General features: G+C 28.7%; 1 protein-coding gene and 1 long non-coding RNA gene across 6 annotated transcripts; both read right to left on the minus strand.

The window, feature by feature from the left end:
* Window positions 1–506: 506 nt before the first annotated feature.
* Window positions 507–1,599, minus strand: LOC124848945 (transcription factor bHLH162-like). Its single transcript, XM_047326773.2, has 3 exons — window positions 1,459–1,599; window positions 1,021–1,362; window positions 507–933 (listed from the first exon to the last, which is right to left on the minus strand). The coding sequence occupies exons 1-3, from the start codon at window positions 1,588–1,590 to the stop codon at window positions 748–750; spliced, it is 660 nt and encodes a 219-aa protein (XP_047182729.1). The 5' UTR covers window positions 1,591–1,599; the 3' UTR covers window positions 507–747.
* A 16,903-nt stretch (window positions 1,600–18,502) lies between these two features.
* LOC124820097 (uncharacterized) lies at window positions 18,503–20,383 on the minus strand. 5 transcript variants are annotated; one of them, XR_007027322.2, is made up of 6 exons: window positions 20,018–20,383; window positions 19,604–19,693; window positions 19,417–19,518; window positions 19,170–19,272; window positions 18,873–19,068; window positions 18,503–18,777 (listed from the first exon to the last, which is right to left on the minus strand). It is a non-coding gene; the product is annotated as an uncharacterized LOC124820097 (long non-coding RNA). The 5 variants fall into 5 exon arrangements; XR_015781960.1 differs by having other exon boundaries at window positions 19,165–19,272; window positions 19,999–20,383; XR_015781961.1 differs by having other exon boundaries at window positions 19,165–19,272; window positions 19,417–19,510; window positions 20,018–20,382.
* Window positions 20,384–23,121: the final 2,738 nt, after the last annotated feature.

The raw sequence follows: 23,121 nt of genomic DNA on the forward strand, positions 1-23,121 counted from the left end.
ATGTATTACGGTCTTTTATTTTCCTTTTTTATATATTGTGTATGAGTTAAAACAATTGAATTATTTTTATTTAATATATTTGTTTTTGTTGATGAAAAAGTGTTAGGTTTTTTAAATTTTACTTAACTAATGATCTCAACTCTTGTTATTATCAAAACACCTTATTTTTGTTTTGGATAAAATCAGTTATCACTTATATTAGTAGTGTTTTTATTTCATTAATAGAGATTAAAGAGTTTGATCTAATAAAACACTTTAAATCTCTTTATTATTTCTTATAAAGTAATCCAATCTCATAAGTCATGTATATTATAATTAAATTTTAATAGTTTAATAAGATATTTTTTCATCTGTCTTTTATTTTTTTTCCTTTTATATATAATGTACGAGTTAGAACAATCTAATTATTCTTATTTAAAATATTTGTTTTAGTTGATGAAAAAATATTAATTTTTTAAAATTTTACTAACCTAATGATCTCGACACTTATGATCAAGACAGTAAGACCTTATTTCTTATTTTTGGATAAAATCAAGTAACACTTATTACAATCATAATCAGTGGGTATTAACATTTGTATAAATAAAGAAGTACTCATTGTAATGGAAATAATGCGACTGGTAACAACATAACACCATTTTCCTTTTTTGGAAATCATGTCTTTTTTTCTTACACCAGAGGCTAAAGGCATTACCCTTAATTTCAGCTCACATAATTTATGTTTTGTTTTCAATGTTTTTAATTTCACTAAGGATTTGGTTGTAAGGCATTGTGTGGGGTAGGATCTAGAAGAACCCATGGAAGAGTAGCTCCAATTTCAGAACCCCATAAGGTTCCAGGCTCCATTTCTACATTAGAGATGGATCCGTTTAGGAACCATTTCAGCTTCTCACTCACTTTGCTAGCTCCAGAATGGATCATAGATTGCCCAACCTAAGTATTGAAATAGAGAAAAATGGTTATAGATTTCTTCATGGTTTTATTTTAAAGATGAATTAAGACATAGATATATATACTAACCTCCCCGTGCACGACATGAATCACTGAATCTCCAACAATTGTATAACTGGTAGTGATTACCTCAACATTCTCTTCACGCAATATTCTGATAATTTCACAGAAAACAAAGTGGTTATCGACCCCACATGTTAGAATGACTTGAAGCACAGAACCCTTTACATGAATCTCCATTTTTGGCGGCTTTTCGCTTCCTCTTGTTTCAAAACCACTCGATAAACCACTTCCACTTCTCTTACTTTCCATTAGCCTTTCTTTCTTCTCCTTCGCCGTCTTCACTTTTTCCTCCAGCCTTTTGATGTACTCCGTCGCCTCATCTATTTGATCAGGCACTGCCACCACTTGCTGAGTTAATTCATCAAAAAACTACATCATATCAGTATTCATCACATAATATAAAAAGTTTTCAGGTTTTATGGATAAACAAAACAAAAAACAGACGTTGGGGTTATAACTAGGGAGAAGAGAGTTGAGTTCAGAATAAAGATTCTTCATTTGGCTTCGCCTGTTTTTCTCTACAATCTTTCTGTCGACTTTGGTTGAAGAAGGTTGACTTTCGTGTTGCTCATCCATGATCTTGAGTTTTTATATTTAGAAATTAGGGTTGTGAGAAGATGCTTCCTTAGGTTTGTATTTATAGTAAAAGGTATTATGTTTATGATAGGATTTAGCGACAGTCAGTCTAATGATGATAGAGGTATATATGAGACCGAAATAGAAAGCTGTCGTCACTTGAGAAACATCATTATTTTTCGTAGGCGTGATGCAGGGCTTGTTTTTCGGCTGTGTTTAAATCTTCAAATTCACACCTAAAGTCAGTGTTGTGCATCTCATTTTACCAAACTATGACTGCTGTAGGTCCTCGATACTGTGAACTTCGACCGCAATCATCCATGTGAAACTTTTTTATACGAATTATCTTTTCTGGTTTCTAAATATATTTTAAAAATTGGTTAAAATATTATTTTTCTCTTTTAATTCTTATGAAAATGTAATTAAATTCTTAATTTTTGTTTCATTCAATTTAACTTTTTTTAATTTTTATAAATATTCACGGTCATTTTTGTTATATTAGAATTTTTATATTAAATCACCTTATCTAAAAGATTTAAATATTTAAATTAATTTTATTTTTTAGTAAAGTGATTTGATATATAAACTTTAACAGAAATGTAATGTTAATATAGCGAAAATTACTTAATAGGAGCATCTTTAAAATATTTAAGAATAAATTGAACCAAAAAATTAAAAGTCTAATAGAACTTTTTATAAAAATTAGAGGATCAAAATAGGATTTTAGCCTTTGAAAATTATCTATATTTTAAGTTTAAATTTTGATACATTTTTTTTAACTGACGACATTATTTTTTTAAAACTTATTAAATTAGAGTTTCATATTAACAATTAAGTTGTAAGGTGTTAAAAGGTTACACGATTTAAATATCAAAGGAAATATATTTGACAAGTACAAAATAAAAAAATTTAAGATAATTAGATTGAAAGAATTATATACATTTATTTTTAAGTTTAAAAAACAAAATATAACAAGTTTAAAACATACAAATTTGAATTTGGATATAAGTTTAGAAATTAAAATTATATATTAAACCTATTTTGTAATTTCATTTTCATATTGGATCATGTGTACTAATTTTTTTAGCTGAATTTTGTGACTAATGTGGAAACATACAAGACATAAACGAAGTTACTTTTACCTTGTGGAGGGGTTTTGCTAGAAGGGTGTAGAGTTGTCTCTTTAATTTGGGAATTTAATTCTTACATTATTATTTTGTATAGTAAGGGGTTTATATATAAGTAGAAGCATGTTGTGAAAACAGGATTATTAAAAAACTGGTTTTTGTCCTCCTTTTCGGCGTGTTCCTTCTTTACCGGAGCAGAAAAAATCCGTCCACCATGCACCTGAGAAGTTTCTCAGAAAAAATCAATCCTTCTTATAAATTTGATTTTTAGTTTTGAATTTCTTAATTAGAAACATTTAAAAAAATCTTATTGTATCTTGAAATAAGTTCTTAAAAACATTAATCATTTACATCTTAAGAAACGGATACTTTTTAAGTATGTAAGTTATTAAAGGTTGACGTTACTTCTATCTATGCATAAAAATATGAGTTGGGAGGTGATGTGAGTTTGCCAAAAAGACCAGATCCTTAATCATGGCTATATAACCTGAATTCAGTGATATGATTTTTGAGTTCACGAAAACCCACTTAAATAAAAAAGGAGTTGATTAAAAAGAAATTATCTTCTAATTTTTATTGTTATTTTAATTATATTATATTTTATCATTTATTTATTCATTTATTATAATTAATGTATTTACTTTTTTTTATTGATAACAAAAACACTCTTTTAGGGTTTGGGATACTTTTTATTATGAAGAATTTCATGTCTAGTTTATGCCTTGTTGAACGAGCTAGTCCTTTTCTAGGTTAGGATCAAAATTATGAAGAAATGTTTGCTTGTTGGTTGAACCAACCTTTCACTAGGGTTGGATTCTAAGTAATCTTGGAAAAATTGGGATACTCATTTCATTAACAATTAGATTAAACTGAAATGTTGAACACTGTCCTAGATATATGAATCTTCACTTTGAACATTAGAATATTTGATTAGAGATATGTATTTAAAGAAATGTTTTTCATCATTATTAAAAAAATATAGTAATTATTGTATTTGAATATTTTTCTAAAGTAATTGAAAATAAATAATGAGTTATTAACATTTCAATTGAAATAAATAATTAGTTATTAAAAAATACTTATGATAGGACATAACTTTTTATTTAATACACAAAATTCTTCCCAGCTAATTATTATAGTTTACTTATATAATGTATTAAATGAAGTTAGTGTTTGTGAATGATTGTTTATTTTAATCATTTTGATTATTTATAAGTTTTTCTTCTTTTAAATATGATAGCTAGAGTGTGTGTGTATATATATATTGGATATTTTCTTATTGAAAAATTTTATATATTATGAAAAATATATTATTGAGATTCATAAAAAAAAACTTTAAATACATATTATAAGCATATATGATGATCAATACTTAACACATAATTTATAATAGTTCAAGTTAGCAGTTGAATCTATTAAACTGAGATATATTACATAAATAATTACTTATTAAAATGTAAAATTGAAAAATAAAAATATAAATTAAAATCTATTTATATAATAGTATAAATAAATAAAAATACAAATATTAATAGAAAATTTAAAAATATTATGTATAATCAATTATTTGAAACTCTATAATAGATTATGATTTACTTTTAGAATTTTGTTCCTAATTTATCGCAAAAAGTTTAAAATTGTTTTTAATTTGGCGATTTGTTTGTTTATTTTTCTGGTAGTCGTGAATCTTCACCTGCTTATTGCCGTCATCATTCGAAACAAACAAACGTGGCATAGAAGGAACTTTCACAGAAGATACCCACTTTTGACACTTGTTTCAACGTTCAAATAACTGATTCAGATATTCAAACTCTCAAACTAAATAATCGTGGCCAAATTCTCTGTACCTAATTCATATAGACTCACATTTGGATATGAAAAACGGATTGACTGCATTTTAAATCTAAATGTTTGAAATTTTGTAAATTTTAATCTAAAAATCTATATTTTCTAATTTTTTTTACAAATCTATATTCGAATCCATTATTTTTTTAAAATTAATTAATTTCTTTCTAAATTATTTATATAATTTTATGATTTTACGAGGAATTAATAAATCCTTCAAACTTATTTGTGTGAGATATGATTGTTAAGTTTTTCTATGTTTTTATTCTTTGCCAAATTGATTGTTATGCGTGTTTCTTGTCTTGTTTTTACACAATAATTCATTGATGAAGGGTTAGTATTTTCTATATATTAGGGTATAAGACAAAGGTTGAATTCCATGGGTCTATTATTGTTTCGTTGAGTCTTTGTCTAAAATGTTTGGAAAAAGGAAGAAAGTAATCTCACTTTCAAGTTTGTTGTAAAATTTTTGGACCACAAGATCTCTCAAGTTTTAGTGTTTCTTCGTTTATTTATCCAACTGACAGCTCAATCAGGGAAAGTCGGTTCTACTCAATTTCTGCATTTTGAACGCTAATTCAACGGGTATTCAATTTCTAGAACCGAAATTTTCAAAAGTTTTAACTCATAAATTTAAATTATTAGAAAATGATTTTAAGATGATATTTACATTTTATTTATATATTATAATTTGACTTTATCTCTAGTTCATAAATACTTTTAATAAATATAATAAATAATAGATATTACATATTTAATTACGTAACCCTTCTTACAAAAGATACGTGTATTTCTTTCTATGTACCTAATTTTCTTATCTATTCTTATCATCACTTGTTTTATTTTATGATTTCTCCTTACAGTACTCCTAAATAGGAAAACAGTATGATGATATTATTACAGTTTAAAATAAGTGAGAATCGTTCTATGAATGCACTCTTATACTTCCTATTATATCTTTCTAATAGTTGACTGTTGACTAAAATGATTATTCGTAACATCTTAAAATGCTTTTTAGGACCAAAACGTTTTGTGCCATTGGTTTACACATCTAAATTCATTGTATCCTTCATTCATTTATCACATATAGCAGATAAAGTGAATATTAACTTACCCAAGCCATGGAGATGAAGTCATTAGTAGGGCCACATATATATAAATTATAAAAAAAATAAACTAAAGTTTATTACATTTATTATTTTTCTCTAATCTCGTGTATATAAATAATGTGTACTCAATTTTAACAAATATAATAATTTTAAGTTTTTGTTATGATTTAGTAAAATATCTACTAGTTGATAGTAAAAATAACAAATTCAATCTTGATATTTTCATAAATAAAATTACAATCAATCTTGATGTGTTTATTTTAATGAAAAATGTGATAGCAACTCTGTAAGATTCCCTCCAGCATTCATATTTTTCATCACGAATCTGAAAATTTCGAGAACGCAGAAACTCTTAATCAATTACGAGCCTTCGTTGTGCGAGCGTCTTCTCATCCATGTCGCGCTTCCACGACCACCACCACAGGAATCCTCCACTATCATCAACAGAGAGCTCGCAAACTCGCAATCTCCTTGCGTGAGTTTCTTCTTCAGCCTATAGAAAACCATAATCAGAAATCAACCCCCAAAGTCGCGATGAACCCTAATTGCGTGAAGCTATTTGAAACCTCCATGGCCAAATCGCAAGTTTTCCTCCACACACCACTAGCAACCATCTTTCTTCGTCATAGCGTAGGGAGCAATCACAACGCAATAGCTTCCTTTTTTCCAATCTGAAACCCTAATTTTGGGTGGGAAAGGTTCTGACACTTGACATTGTCTCATTGGCCTCGTTCATCTAAGTCAAAGTTGATCTAAGACGCCAGCACGCACACAAGTAAATTATGACATGTAACCACTAATTGCTGCCAGATTATCACCCCATTAACTCCGTTTGGTTATATTTAACGGAAGGGACTAATTTGACTCAAAATTTTAAATGTGAGGATCCATTTCAAACACTTTTAAAAAGAGGGACTGAATTGACATTATCCAACGAAACTGGGGAGAAAAGAGGCTATTAAGCCTAAAATATATGAAGAACTATTATTGTTGTGTTATGGAAAAATCGACTTGAGAGCTATGATTGGTAGGAACAACTAAAGGCTCACAATGATTGGCCAGTTTTGAAACGAACCCATTGCAAAGCAAAGCGTATTGTCGACTCCATACTTCGTAGTCAAGTCTTGGCGGGATCACTTTGAGGTCCGCCACTGCAAGATAGATACACCACCCACATACACGATACATACGCAACGCATTACAAGCACAATAATCCTTAAACAGGAATTCCCAAACTCTAACCCTCAATTTTTATTTCGATTCCAATGAGATCTGAGGGACATTGCAGAGCCCTAAAATTAAAATTCCCTTTCGGAGAGATCCAAATCTCTTCATGGCGCATCGAAGAGTCAATCTCTTGTTCTTTCTTTGCGCTCTCTGTTATTCTCTTAGTGCCATTGCTAGGTACCTCTCTTTCTCTCCTTTAAACTCTAATGTACACTTAATTTGTTCTGCATTACACTTTGCTTATATATGTGTATTTTCGTTTCAACCCGTTGCAGGAAGAGCTATTACTATATACTTCAGTGTCGAAGGGTGCATCGGACGATTAGATAAAGAGCCTTATCGGAAGCTCGCCTTGAAATATCATCCTAATAAGAACTCGGGCAATGAAGAAGCGAATAGGAAATTTGCTGAGATTAGCAATGGTATATTGATTTGGTTTACATGATCTGGTGTGTTGTTGCTGTCTGTGTTGATTTTTTAATGGTTTCTGCTGTTGCTTTTGTGTTATTAATGGCAACGAATGAAGTATATGGACTAATAGCCTTTAATCAAAATATAAATTATTAATTAATTAAAATAAATATATGTATCAAACAATAAAATTTATTAAAATAAAAAAAAATTATAATGACAAAATTTAGAAAGCAAACCTGGATGTGGATAACTGGATATTTAGAGAAATCAAAGAAAACAAAGAAAAGAAAAATTGAGATTCAAATAGAAATAATAGCTTTTGAAGAAAAGAGAAAGTTGAAAGGTGAAAGTTGTTAAAAGAATATGGTCAAACATTTTTTTCCTTCTATTAAAAATTAACAACATTTTAATTGCTTTTAATTAGGGGTAGAATTGTGTTTTTGAAATATTTGGAGTTGCAGGATAAATTGTTTGGAGGTGTAGGATGAAACACCCTAGGATGAGTAACTAGGCCATGAAACTTTTCTAATTTAAGTGCTAACCAAACTTCCTAATTTTACTTATACACACCCCTTTCACTTATATTTTTTTTGACAGAATATAATATGATTTTTCAACACTTAATTTTCAAATTATATTTTTCTGTCTAAATAAACATTTGTATTGTTAGTTTACCAAAACTAGCATATATTTCATAGCATTGAATGTAGAAAATAACACTACAAAACCACATCTGTGCATTGTTTATCATGCATGTCTCTAGTAATTGCATAACTTTCTTCTCATATTCTTCTCGTAAAGCTTTACTAGTGTTCCATTCCAACCTAACACATAAAAGAAACCATGAAAAATAAACCCTATGTACACCAAAACAAAATAACAAGCATAATACAAATGTTTAATATATGATAATAAATTTATAAATAAATAATAATAATAATTAATAATGCAGTTACTATGATAATATTCACCAAACTTTATTAATTAAAAGAGAAATCTAAAATTTAGAGGTGTAATCATAGGAGGTGTAGGGCGAAACACCAGCTGAACTTGAGGAAGTGGAAGGCTTCCTTTGTGACTCGGGGTTTTGAAATTGAAGAAAAAAATTGGTTCTGGACAAGTGTTTTACTTCGTGCAACCCCACCATTTCTCTCTGCACAAACTTTTACTCCATGCACCCTATTTTTAATATTCTACACTCTCACTGCACCCCACGTTTTACTAAGTTGCACTCCCACACTTTTGGCATTCATTTACTGTTTCCATTCCCACATCTCATTACTTACATTTTATAACTTTTTGGGTTAAGTTTCTATTTCATCTTTTACAACACTTATTTTACTATTAATACCTTAATTTGGTTATTTTTATTTTAAAATTTTACTATTAATACTTTAATTTGGTTATTTTTATTTTAATATTTTAAAATGCACTTTTAATTTGGTTATTTTAAAAATACAATGAGTATAAAAATATACACATTAAACGAGTTTGTATATACATTAATTAGATGAGTATAACAAAAATCATGAGTCTAAAAATACATAATAAAAGAGTATGTTTATATATTAATTAGATAAGTATAATAAGAAAACATTATATGGAGTATTCCATAAATTGATTACATGACTTTAAGCATACATTTACTAGAGAAGTATAAAAAAATATTAAACAAGTTTGTCAATACATTGATTAGATAAGTTTAACAATATATATTAGTTGAATTTGTCCATACAAATATTAAACAAGTATAGAAAAAAATATTTGATTAATTATTCCACACATTGATTAGACGAATCTAGGAATACCTATTAGACGAGTCTTTCCATACGCTAATTAAACAAGTCTAGCAACAAAGAGCTGTCAAAATGGGTCATAACCCGCGAGCCAACCCGGCCCACCACGTGTTTGAGCCGGGTTGGGTTAGAAAAAATTGTATTTTTTTTATGCAAGTCAGATTTCAACTCGGCTCGTTTAAACCCAGCTCATGCGGGTTGAACCCGTGGTGGGCCGGGTTGGCCCACTAACCTACTTACTTTATTTTATTTTATTAAAATTTAATTTTAATTTTATAAAAAAATATTTATTATTTTGTTTTTGCTTGAAAAAATTATTTAAGTTCCTTATTTTCAAAATTAATTAAACACCCATGTCGAGAGTCAAATTTGGGAGTGAAATTTGTTTAGATTTGTATTATAGAAAATTTGTAATTTCTTTTTATTTAAAAAAATTGTAATTAAGTGAATCAGTCAGCCAACCTGTTTACCCACCAACCCGTGGTGGGTCGAGCCGAGCTCGAATTTTTCTGGCTTGCTAATAAATGAGTAGGATTGTGTTGACTCACTAAGTGACCAACCCGTGGTGGGCTGGGTCAGGTTGGGCCGGGTGGCCCGTTTTGACAGCTCTACATTAAACGAGTTTGTCCATACACTATAAAGACAAGTTTTTAGTATATATTGAAAATGTATGTTTATCCATACATAAATTATATGATTCTATTAATACACATTAGATGAGTTTGTCTATTAACTAGTTAACAAGTTTTGCAATAAAATTAAATGAATATACATTGATTGAATGACTATGTTCATACATTAATTAAACAATTCTAGCAGCAACACACTAAATAAGTTTTTCAATACACATTACACGAGTTTGAATATAGACTTATTAGATAACTCTAACAATACACATTATACGAATGTGTCCATATATTAAGTAAACAAGTATATACCAATACATATTAGATTAGTTATCGATGTATTGACTAGACAAGTCTAATAATACACTTCAAATGAATCTTTCCATACACTTATTATAAGAATATGAAAAAGATTTACATGAGATTATCCATACAATAATTAGATGACTATAAAAAAAAATTAGACAAGTCATTTCATATGTTGATTAGACGAATATAACAAAAAATATTAAACAAGTCTAGGAATACATTGATTAGATGATAAAAGTAAAAGACATTGGACGAGATTGTATATGTATTGATTATATGAGTCTAATAATACATATTAGAGGGGTCATTCATATATTTATTAGATTACTCTAGTAATATACATTAGATAAGTCTTTTAACACATACATTAGAGGAGTTTATTAATAAACATTAGACAAGTATGATCATTTATTTCTTAGATGAATCTTACAATTAATATTAGACGAGTTTGTTTATATATGATTAGATGAGTATAACAAAAAACATTACACAGGGTCTAACAATACATATTAGACGAGTTTGTCTATGTTAAGATATGTCAAATATTCTATTAATGAATACTAGGCAATCAAATATTGTGTTAGTTATAATTTAGATATTATTATAATTTATGCATATGCACTTGTCATTTCTTTAATAGATGAAGAATTATAGGATCCTTGTATCTATATATATGGTGCTCTATTATTTGAAATAATACATCAAAATTATTCTTTAAACCTTTTAATAGTCTATATACTGATTAAATGAGTCATTTTATACATTGATTAGACGAGTCTAGGAATACACATTAGATGAGTATGTTCATATACTGATTAGATGAGTCGTGTAAAACATATTAGTCGTGTTTATCTATACACTAATTATATCAGTCTAACATTATACGTTAGACAAGTCAGTTCATACACATATTAGATTAATATATTAATACACATTAAACGATTTTATCCATTCTATGATTAGACGAGCTTTGCAATATACATTAGACAAGTTTGTTCATATACTAATTAGACAAGTCTAACCATATAAATTATATAGATGTATCCATATACTTATTAGATGAGTCTAATAAAACATATTGAATGAATTTGTCAATACATTGATTAAATGAATATAATAATTCACATTACATCTGTTTGTTAAGACACTAATTTATATTTTTAGTGAATCAATTCTACATATTTATATATATCTTTTATATTTTCAGAAAGTCTACTCTATTTTTGCACATATTTTATGTTTTGTATTTTTTTTTTAAAAGTCAATTATTTATATTTTTATAGACATATTTACTTTCTAAACCTATACATTATTTTTAAAATTTATTTTATTAAAAACTTAATAATAAACTTGATATTTTTTTTCTCGATCTCTAATTTTATTTTAATAAACACATAAACAAACATCAATTACATACACACATATTTAAAACTAGTTTTTATCAAATTAAGCTATATTTTAATATGGTACGAAATTTTATGGATTAACTTAAGCAAAACCCAATCAAATAAGATTTGGAAAAATTGGAAATAAGTCCTAGCAATCCTGATATTACATATTTTAAATTTATAAAATTAATAAAAATATATATTTAATAGTTATTACTGCTATTTGTTTGATTTTTATTGTCATTAAATGTTGATGTTCATAAATTATTGAAAATAGATTTGGAGGTTGATGAATTATTATAAGTAGATTTTAATGTTGATGAAGATTTTTTTTGTTTATATTCAACACAAAAACATTTCATACAACGTACGATCTAAACTCTAAATTGATATAATAACAATACATTTTTATATCAATTATGCTATATAAGTAATGTAAAAATGCACATATAACATTAGTCATTAAAATAATTGATGTAATATATGTCTAATATCAATATAAGTAAGTCGAAATAAGGTAAACATAGGAAAAGAAAGAAAATGATAAAAAAAATGATATTCCATATATGTTAAAAAGTGTTTTTGCTAGATTTAAGAATATTATTTTTCTTTCATTTAAAATATATTACATTGGTTCTTGTTTTAACCAATATCTATTTTCTACATGATAATGTCTAGCTTCTACGTGAATTGATAAACTTGAAGTTGATAACACCTACACAGATTTGGGAAGCGATATAAAATGTAAATATAATCAATATAAAAGGTTTTCTTTTTTAAGTAATATTTCTTTTTTTTTCATCTACCTTTCCTTATTCTCTTATGTTTTGCTTTTGTTTATAGGCTTTTGAGTTCATTACTTCATGATATATATTATGGTTTAAAATTCCAATCCTACCCTGTAATTACAACACATATCAAGGTTTTTGAAAATTATATGCAAAAGGTTTTAAATTGAAGCTGTGATTGTGATTTCGTTCTAAACTTTAATATTGTCCAAATTTATAGACAAATATAATCAGTTTAGCAAAATTACTCCATGTCTACAAAAACCTTGAGCTATAAAATTTTGATACATTTATTATTTTATATACCTATTATATATAACTAAATTATTTGATTTAAAGACCTATATTAATGGTAAAATATTGTAATTAGGAATAATAATGGATCACAATAAAAAAAATAATGTGTTACCTATTTCATTACTTATTTAATATTTATTAAAAATATTTGCAGATAATTTAAAATTGACATGTAAATATTTAAAAAATATATTTTATAAATTTTTAAAATAAAATTAAAAATATAAAATTTAATTTTAATTTTGATTAAATTTAATTTAATAAAATATAAATTAGTTAAATTTTATTTTTTAATAAATAATAAATATTTACAAATATAAATAATTTAATATCACACCTAATCTATTTATAAACAAATATTAAAATATTCATTATTTACTATAAAAAAAATATAGACGGATAGTAAGTACCCCTCATCCATAAATACTACAGAGCTTAATTTCATCATCCTACATTATATCTTTTGAATAAAAATCATTATTCTCAATTTAAATTTTGCATTTCCTTTTCATTGTATATCACTTTCCGAGGAAAAATAAGAAGAAAAGAGAATTTCTTTGTTAATTTTCTTTTTATAAAATAATTTGGTCTACAAACGAAGCACTCGTGGCAGAGTAGGTGAAAAAGTCTTGTGATGTTGAAAGTGATTAAGAAAGTGAGAAGAAAACCTAACGTCACTTAGCATACATCATAATTTTGCAAATCGATCACTGGTCAAGTTTCCGTACCACTTAGTGTCTATAAATGGAAAACTAATGATATATTTATTCTTCCACTACCATTATTATTCAATTTCATAAACCATTCACCCCTTTCCTCAAATAGATTCAAGAGTGAAAACGGGAAAGTATAGATATCTAAATGAAAAAAATGTAAAAAATATTAAAATAGTAATTTAATTAATATAAAAATTTAAAAACTGTAAAATGATGTATTTTTGTAAATTCTTTTCAATTAAATATTAAATTATAGCATATAATGTTATATTTTTATTCTTACTATTATTATTATTATTATTATTATTATTATTATTATTATTGGTGCTGTCAAAATGGGTTATAACTTGTGAGTCAATCCGGTCCACACGAGTTTGAGCCGGTTAGGTTTGAAAAAAGTGTAATTTGTTTATACGGGTTAGTTTTTAACTTGGCTCACTTAGAACTCAGCTCATCCAGGTTGAACCCACCTAATTTAATTTAATTATATTATTATTTTGTGTTTTAATATTATTAGTTAACATTTTTTTATTATATTGTAGATGAGATAAAAAAATGTTTCAAGAGAGAAAAATATTATAGATTTATCTATCCAAAACTCTAATATTATAAATGGACAAGTGATACAAAAAATATCAATATTAAAAATTTATTTCTTTACATTTTATGCTTGTTTTTGGATTACGCTTGGATTGTATGATATATATATATATATATATATATATATATATATATATATATATATATATTATTTTGAATTGTCTTTGGAGTTTACCATCATCTTAGAATGAAATTTACTATAATTTTTTTTATTTAAAAAAAACTTATAATTAAGTGAGTCAGTAAGTCAACCTGTTTAACCCCCTAACCCGTGGTGAGTCGGGTCATTTAAATTTTTTCAGTTCGCTAATAAGTGAGTTAGGTTGAGTCGGGTTACCCATTTTGAGAACTCTAATTTCTAGTGAGCTTAAAAGGTATGGGCATTAGATGTGAGCTAGATGTCATTAAGGTGCACTTGGGCCGCTGGGTGCAAGTTTTGTGATGATCGGATGAACTGCAACTTAAATTCCAAAGAGCTCTCAACTTTATTTTTGTTGAATAAAAAAACTTGCATTAGACAAAATATTGAGAATTATCATTCTAGTAATTGTTAGTTGAGCAACACAAAGTCTTGATGAGAAAGTTAGGTCATTTTAAGCTTTACTTTTGCTACTCCTTAGGTGAATGTAGGCTTTCGTTGGGCAAAAGTTTGAGAAAAATATTATATTTTAAATTGTTTTGTAACGAGTTATGAGTTTTTGTGCTTGTGGTTGTTGTAAATATAATGATTCTTATCAAATTGAGATGATGTTAGATGGTGTTGTAAAATAATAATAATTGCAAAATAAACGTTAGTTTATTTGATCAACAATTTTTATTTTCTCATTAAGGTTTATAAGTGTACATTTTTTTTCTCTCATTAAAGTTCATAAGTGCTGACGATTGATTTTTATTATTCATTATTGTGACAACAATTTTTGACCAAGTTTATGCTCTATAAATAGAGCATTTCCTACATTCCAAAAAACACACCATATCAAGCTTTTTATTCTCTTTTTAAAAGGAAATTTTTTTCCTCAAGTTATCTTCTTAGTTTTTCTTCCTTTCTTTTCTTATCCTCTTTATTCTTTAGAGTTCCTTACTAGTTCTGAGATTCTCATAAATTTCTTATCATCTTTATCTTCTTAGTTGTATCATGGGGGACATGCGTAATACAGCGCGAATAAGTCCTTAAGGGATATTGTAATTAAGGACTCTTCATACTGAATGTTTATGACATTATTAATGAATCAAGTTCTTCTGCTTATATTGTTAACTCGTATTATATATGACATACTACATTATGACATGTGAATTCCTTATATGTTTTGAAATTACAACGACTATCACTAGTACAAAAACCGCTTATAACGTCATGCGTTCAACATCCAACCATTGAATAACCAATGTTAAAAATGACCGGTGACATTTTTTGTAAATAAATGCAATTATTAGACGTCATTTAGAACTGTAATTCGACGTCAATTTGTTATAAGAAGTCGAATATTTAGAAGTTCGACGTCCTATTGGATAAATTTTTCAAAAATGTTTGCTCGAAGGTGAAAATATACTTATGTATGACGTCGAATGCCCTGGAATCAGAGGTCAAAATGTTATAAAACGTCGAATGCTCTAGCGTTAGATGTCGAAAGGTTAGTGAATTCAATAAAAATTTGAGCGGGAGATTGAAAATTCATTCAATTTATCTTAGCGCGCAAGATCATTTTCTCTACTTAAACTTTTCTAGAACGAAGTTAGACGGCCATCACATGTAATCTTTTTTTCATTTGATACAAATGCATGTTAATTAACTACTTTAGGTATTATTTTCGTTTGTTTTGACGGATTATTTTCGTGTTCTTGTCCTTCATAGGTGCATTCTGTTTCTCTCTCATGGGTGTCAACACTTTATTCTGATGAACCCACCTTTTGAAGGTTAGTTTTCATTTTCATTTTGAAGAACTTGTTTGTTAAACTTGTTTGTTGTTGTTGTTTGATTGAACTTGTTTATTGTTTTTGTTTGGTTGAACTTGTTTGTTGTTGTTTGGTTGAACTTGTTTGTTGTTGTTGTTTGGTTGAGCTTGTTTTTTGTTGTTGTCTGTTGTTGATACTATATTGCACATTCATAGTTCATACTTTATAAAATACCAAAAACTAAAATTTGTTATTTTTCTGTTTTTCAAGTCTTTATAGAGTTGTAAAAAAGGATCACAATTGATTAAAAAAAAAAAGTTGATTAATGTCTTATATTAACAAAATTCAACGTTAATTAATGTAACGTCGATTTTTTAAATTCGACGTCAATTTAACGTCTCTTAATATGACGTCAGCCTTGAATTCGACGTAAAAGGCCAAAAAACATCGACGTTATACGATATTTTTGTACTAGTGTATGATTAATTAATATGCATGATAAATAGAGCAATAAGTAGACTAAGAAGATATTATTAATATTCTAATTAGGAATATTGATATGTAAGTGCAAAAGATACTAAGAGGTTCAACAGCTTATGCTAATGAATATTGTGGATTTTTCGTTGTACTAGAAAGGTACAGTAATGCTAACTTGATATCTAATTTAGATGAGACAAAATTCACTAGTGGTTATGTATTAACACTTGGGGGTGGTGCAATTACATGGAGAGCAGCCAAACAAAAAATTATTACATTATATGAAGTCAGAATGAAATCTATCATATCCTCTAACAAAACCCTAGAAAGACAAATGATATTAGAAACATCAAGGGAAATGAGACTTAAGTCACTTGGAAACAAAAAAGTGACGAACCTTTATGATTTGAGATTCCATGATAAGGTTCATATGGGTAAAAACATGTCACTCGTTAGTTCTGATAGCACTGAATTGATTTTAATCAATTATGTCCATTCCTATGGTATGTGTGAAAGTACTAGAAACTGTATTATGAGAGGTTAAATTTGATATGAACATATTTTAAATAAAGGCTTAACGTCTATTTCACTTTCTATTTTTGTCATTTTTATTCAAAGTGGACCTCGATTTTTTTCGGTGTTCAAAGTAGTAATTTTTTTTTGTAAATTTTATTCAATTTGGTTCTTTTCTCTGACAGCTTCTAAATCATTAAGGGCATAGTGTCTACGTAAGAAAAAACTAAATGAGTTGTCACATAGTAGAGCTCGCGGTGGTTGACTTGCGATTCAGTGCAATGGAAGCTGCATTGTTGATTTTAATTCTGGTTGCACGATTTGGGTTTTCTGAGGTAGGATTCTGGTTTTGGTTTTCTTTGTAGGTTTAGGCGAAGATGATGGTGCAAAGAAGGAGAAGGCAAAGGAGATGTGAACTTGATTGCACAGACATTGCTTGATGATTCACGAGTGACTGTCTGATTTGGGTCGTTATTTGTGTTTTGGGTTTGCAGGTTCGTGAAGATAAAGGCATGATGGAGAAGGCGAACTAGGGTTCACGTGGGTGCTTCCGTGACTGCATTTATGATTCTTTGATGTTACAGGTTGGGTACAAAGATGAAGGAGATTTCGCGGTGGTGTGGTTCGCATGGAGGAAACTCGTGAATCTAGATGATGGTTTAAGGTTTTTGCGTTTTCTGGTCTCTGTTTACAGGTTGATGCACGAGGAGATGACGATGGAGAAGATGCGTGATGGAGGGGGGTTTCGTTATTGCGGTGGAGAAAGCGAGCTAGGATTTCATATGGGTGCTTCCATGATTGCGTTTCTGATTCTTTGATGTTGTAGGTTAGATGCAAAGATGAAGGAGATTTAGGATGTTGTGGTTAGCATGGAGGAGACTCGAAGGTCTGGATGATGATTTGGGATTTTTACGTTTTCTGATGCAAAGGATAAGGTAGAGTTATATGAAATTCCTCACCTTGAATTCTAGAATCTTAGAAATGGAAAACATAATTACTTTAATTCTAGAATCTTAGAAAGGGAATACATAATTACTTAAAAAAATAAAATATGATAATTAAATCAATATTAAAATCTGGTTATAAACAAACAAATATAACAATTAACTTTTTTTTATATTTCTAAAATATAATTACTATACTTAAGGCTTATGAAATAAAAAATAATAATATTATATTATAAAACTAATATTTCATCTCAAGTCACTACAAAAATTTGAAATGGGTAAACTACTTTCTCTGTAATTATGTCGTATGAATGGAGATATCTGCCAACAAGATATTGGGTCTAGCTCACATGAAAATAAGAAAACAATAATTAATTAAAAAGGACTAGACATATATATATATATATATATATATATATATATATATATATATATTGTCGAAAAGATTGGAAAAGGAAAAATGAGCTAAAGAACTTGAGATTCTAAAATAAGTTTTGTTACAGGAAGGAAAAATGACATTTTGTGATCTCCATATGAAATTATAGTGTACGGTCGTAACTTTAGTATATAATTTGCTTAAATATAAAGATTATAATTCTAATCATTTAAAACTTTAGCTAAATCAATAATGAAATAAAATAATAGCTTGAAACATTTGAACTTTAAAAGTAACAGTAGTATTTTACTTTCTAAATATTTCCAGTACTAGTTCTTTTATGTTTAGGCCTCGTGACAACTGTACTGTTATAATCTGTTAGTCTGTTATAGCTTATTAAACTCCTATAGAGTTAGACAAATATATACAACTTGTCTCTCACCTATTGTAAGTTGGCTAATTCATTGTACCTGAGAATACAAAAACTCTTCTCTTATTTCTCTCCGAACATAACAAAATAAATGCCCAAAAAACCAATGCTATTTTGTTTAACTAATATATTCAGAAAGATTTTCTACTTTGAAATCTCAAATATGTTTGCAAAGGCATTAGATAACATAGATAATAAAAAAAGAAGAAAAGTATTATAGGAGAGGCAAGATAAAATGGGAAACATTTATTTTCTCGTACCCAATCTGTAGCCGCTTGTAATGTGACATGATCACCCCATTCACCACTCCTGGTACATTCACACATAAAGCTATCAGTAAACACATAATCTAATGACGCCACATCAACAAAAATAACACAGCAAGATGAGAAATAAGAACATACTTTCTCATCTTCTTCAAATAATCACTATAACCCATGGGAAAAAGCTGAGCAAATCTGTCTTCCCAAGAACAACTGCTTTGTAAACTGGGATTTCTCTCAAATTGTTACTCATCTCTATCAATTACAGATACTGCTCCAACACAACTGAATGTTTTTCCTTCACCTTGCATCAGAGGAAATGGCTCTGTGTTATCTGCTGTTAATAAATTAAACATTAACATCACAAACAGATAACGAAGGCGCATCATATCAATACAAAAACCTAAAAAATTAATTAAAAAATGACACATACTATACGTTTTTATCTTATAAGGCCTTTTAGCAGTTGTAGTTCCAGTTCCAATGGAATTTGAATCCCCATCAGTAAGCTCTGCTTCATAATTATCATCAAAGCTAACATCTTCCAATATTAATGCTTAGTTATTAATATCAATAATAAATCACAATATATCAATAGTAAATATTAATGCTTAGTTAGAAAATAGAATAAAAGAAACAAAAATAAATTAAAGAAAACAATGGCATAAATAATAGGATTAGATACCAGCTTCCGGTTACGCTTCCCTTTCCCATGGCATTAAACTCCTCAACTTTATGCTCTTATACTTGTCTCTTAACAACTCCTTCCAACAATGTTTCTGCCATACTTCCATCAATTACAATGAAGTTTTTAGATCCATATTAGTTTTAACCCCTGTCACCCAGTTAACTAATGAAATCAATAGTATTACCTTTAGTCCCACAGAGAAATCTGATTGATCTTTGCCATCATTATTCATAGATATCACAGGTAGAAGTGTTGATAAAACAATAGTCAAATCCTGCAACCAACGGTTCAGAGAGAAATGAGATAGTGTTGCACTTGCATACATACATCATTGAAATGGTGATTCGTAAAGCATCAAGAAGATAAAATAAGAAATATGTCCGATGTTTTACGTTAAATGTATAACTAGAGCAATTTTACAAACACCTTACGGCTTAAAATATCATTTCAATTTCACCAAAATACCCCAAAATGTCAAAATCCATTTGGGTCTCACAATGCACCCAACTCAACACCTAACAAAATCACGTTTATGAATCTAAAAAATGGATCAGACATTGCAAGAACAAAAAAAAGCACCTGAGAAGGGATGGCATACCAGAGAACGACGAAAGAAGTGTCCAAGGCAACCACTTTTTCCTCACTTCTGCAACAAGATTTCTGGATGGAAAAGAGAAGTGGGAAAAACTAATATTAGGATCTAAATGATGTTTTTTCACCCTCTCTGCGTTTTCAAAAGAAGCAAAATGTCAAATGAACCAGCGGTGAAGACGAAACTAGGGTTGGGTGCGTTTTCAAAAGATGCAAAAAGCAAAATGAACTAGTGTGGAAGGCGAAATTAGGGTTGGGAACCGAGAGTTATAGTGGAGAAGATGCAAAGGCGCGGCTAAGGAGAAAATGTTGTTGGGAAACGACAGCCATAATGGAGAAGATGAGAAAATAGGGTTTCGAAAAGACAGGCAGAGTGAAAATGATGGCACAAATTAAAAATGAATAAAAAATTATTTACAAAATAAAAAAATAACTTCACTACAACTATTCATAATAACAGCTGAAATTTTTTAAATAAAAAAAGTTAAAACATAGTTGAAGTCTATTATTGAAACCGTCAGAATTTTTTCAGAGGATTTTTCAGCTGTCTAAAAAAAAACCTCTTCTATAATATATAATTTTTGTAGTGAGTTGAACCAGAAATATACCTTTACCTATTCAAAACTAGAAAAAAATGAAAAAGAAAATAAAAATAACGATTTTGAGCTTATTATTTTGTTTCAGTTTGATAATAAGAAATAAGTTGACTAAACTCAAGAGATAAAGAAAAAAAACAACTTAATAAATTTTTTATTCTTTATTATATTTAATTTTATGTTTTACTTAAAAACACACCTAATTTAATTTTACTTAAAAATACATACACAAAATTTTAAGAATTTGGAGGTCATTGCACCCGTCAACTCCGATGATATGCACCTGGTGAAAAGAATAGTAGTTATATATATTTAAAAAAAAACTAACAAATTACACTTAAGTATATACAAATAAAAATACATACACTTTAACTTATATTTCATCGACTTTCACTCTAATATTAAATTAGAAATATTAATTTTCAGTTGTAATTTTAAACAACAACAAAAATCAGTCATCTTTTAACCACTACTAAAAATAGAAAATAAATAAATAATATTTTCTTATTTAAGAAATAATCACACCTGAACTGTTTATTATATTTTTCTATATGGTAGTAATTTACTTTAATTAAAAGTAGATATTTTAGTTATAATAACATCGTAAATCCTTAACCCTTATAAAAGAGATGAAGGCACATGTTTAATAATGAACATGTATAGAAGAGAGGTTTACTCATCTTCTTTCTCTTATTAGGTTTAGTTTTTCTATTTTAGAATAAATATTTTCTTGTTTTAGAATTGTTTTTAAACAAAGTTTGATAATAGATACAATTGTTTTGAAGGAATGGAGCTTAAAATCAAGACCTAATACCTTGAAGTTGACTACAAGTTAAGAGAACCCATATTTAACCTTCTAAAAACGGAAAAAATGTGTTCTTTGCTCTCAAAGATAAGGGAGCTACCCATAAATTGTCCTAGTTTCTAAAAATATGTTCATTATTTTTCTTAGAAGTCTTTACCCATGCCTAAACTCAATTATTTAAATATTATATTACCAATTATTTTTGCAAGAACCCAGAAAATAGACTGTTAAGAGTAGATGGATGTATTAAAATAATGAGACTGAGCACTTAGTGTTAAAATAATCTAACAGTATAAATAGAAGTTTTAAAACACTCAGCTCATTATATCAGTACGTTCTATCTCTAAAAATATTATCTTCTACCTTTTCTCCTCCTTTTCTCTAAAATTACTCACTATTGGTTCATCTGATCGGTGATCAAAACTCCCTAGGCGATCCTGAGATCAAGGCTTCCTTTTCCACCGATCAATTTCGTGTTTAGAGCCGGTAAGTTTGTCTCTCTATGATTATTGACATTTCTGCAAATTTCTAGTACATGCAAGCAGTGTTCGGTTTTGCATGTGTTATAATCGGTTCTTCATCTGGGTTTTGTTTCTGTTTTTGGTTTGGTGGTTGGTTTTCTTTCACCAATCCAAAGTCTGTAGGTTGTCCTAGGATCACTTACGGTTTAGCAAAACTGTGGAGAGGTTTAAATTTGTCAAGTTGCTTTGAGGTAAGGGAAGCTAGTTAATTTAATTGTGATTTTCTATATATGAAATTATTGTTTGGATGGTTGCATGTGTGTAACTTGAATGTTTGATTGAATTGTGTTGAATCTGTGAATGCTGGAACCTGTGAACTAGTTGGAGTTTCTCTGCATAAGGGTTCAGTCTGTTCTAATCTTAAGAAAGTGGGTATGCGAATATGATAGTTTGGGGTTGGGAGTGAAATATGGTATGAGACTCTTTGGGATGATGTTAGAACGATTTTAGGTACCTTTGGATAGGCTTAAAATGGTATATGAATCATGTTTGGAGGATTAGAAGTTGGGAAGTGGTAGGAATTGGTGAATATAGTGGTTGATTATAATTCTGCAGTTATTCTACAGAATTATGCAGATCGCCGAGTGTCATTCATTGACCGTTCAACTTTCTTCTTGTGTTCGGTCTTCACTGAGTTCTACTTCTGTAGAGCTTTTCAGTTAATGACCGATCAGACTTATACCAGTATTCTGTTTTAAGTCATAGTGATCGTTCTTAGTGAGGTGTGTGGTGTCTTAGTATCGATCGATCTTAGTGGGTTGTGGTCTCTTAGTAGCGATCATTCTTAGTTGGTTGTGTGATCTCTTAGTATCGATCGGTCTTAGTGGGTTGTGGTCTCTTAGTAGCGATCGTTCTTAGTGAGTTGTGTGGTTTCTTAGTAGCGATCGTTCTTAGTGGGTTGTGTGGTCTTTTAGTAGCGATCGGTCTTAGTGGATTGTGTGGTCTCTTAGTAATGCTTGTTCTTGTACTAGTGCTCGACCTCATACTTGTATTCGGTCTTAAATGCATTCGGCCTAAGTTATAGGTGTTCAGCCTAAGCCATAAGTGTTCGGTCTAAACTTAGTATTTGGACTAGTGGTAGTATTCGGTCATGATGTGGTACTCGGAATCCTCTAGTTGTCGGTCATTAATAACATTCAGTTTTCTCTTCAGTTGTATCTATTATTGACCGTTCGGTCTCCAACATTCA

This window comes from Vigna umbellata, chromosome 9, assembly GCF_029865625.1.
Source record: "Vigna umbellata cultivar VRB3 chromosome 9, Vumbellata_1.0, whole genome shotgun sequence".
NCBI classification, from domain to species: Eukaryota; Viridiplantae; Streptophyta; class Magnoliopsida; order Fabales; family Fabaceae; genus Vigna; species Vigna umbellata.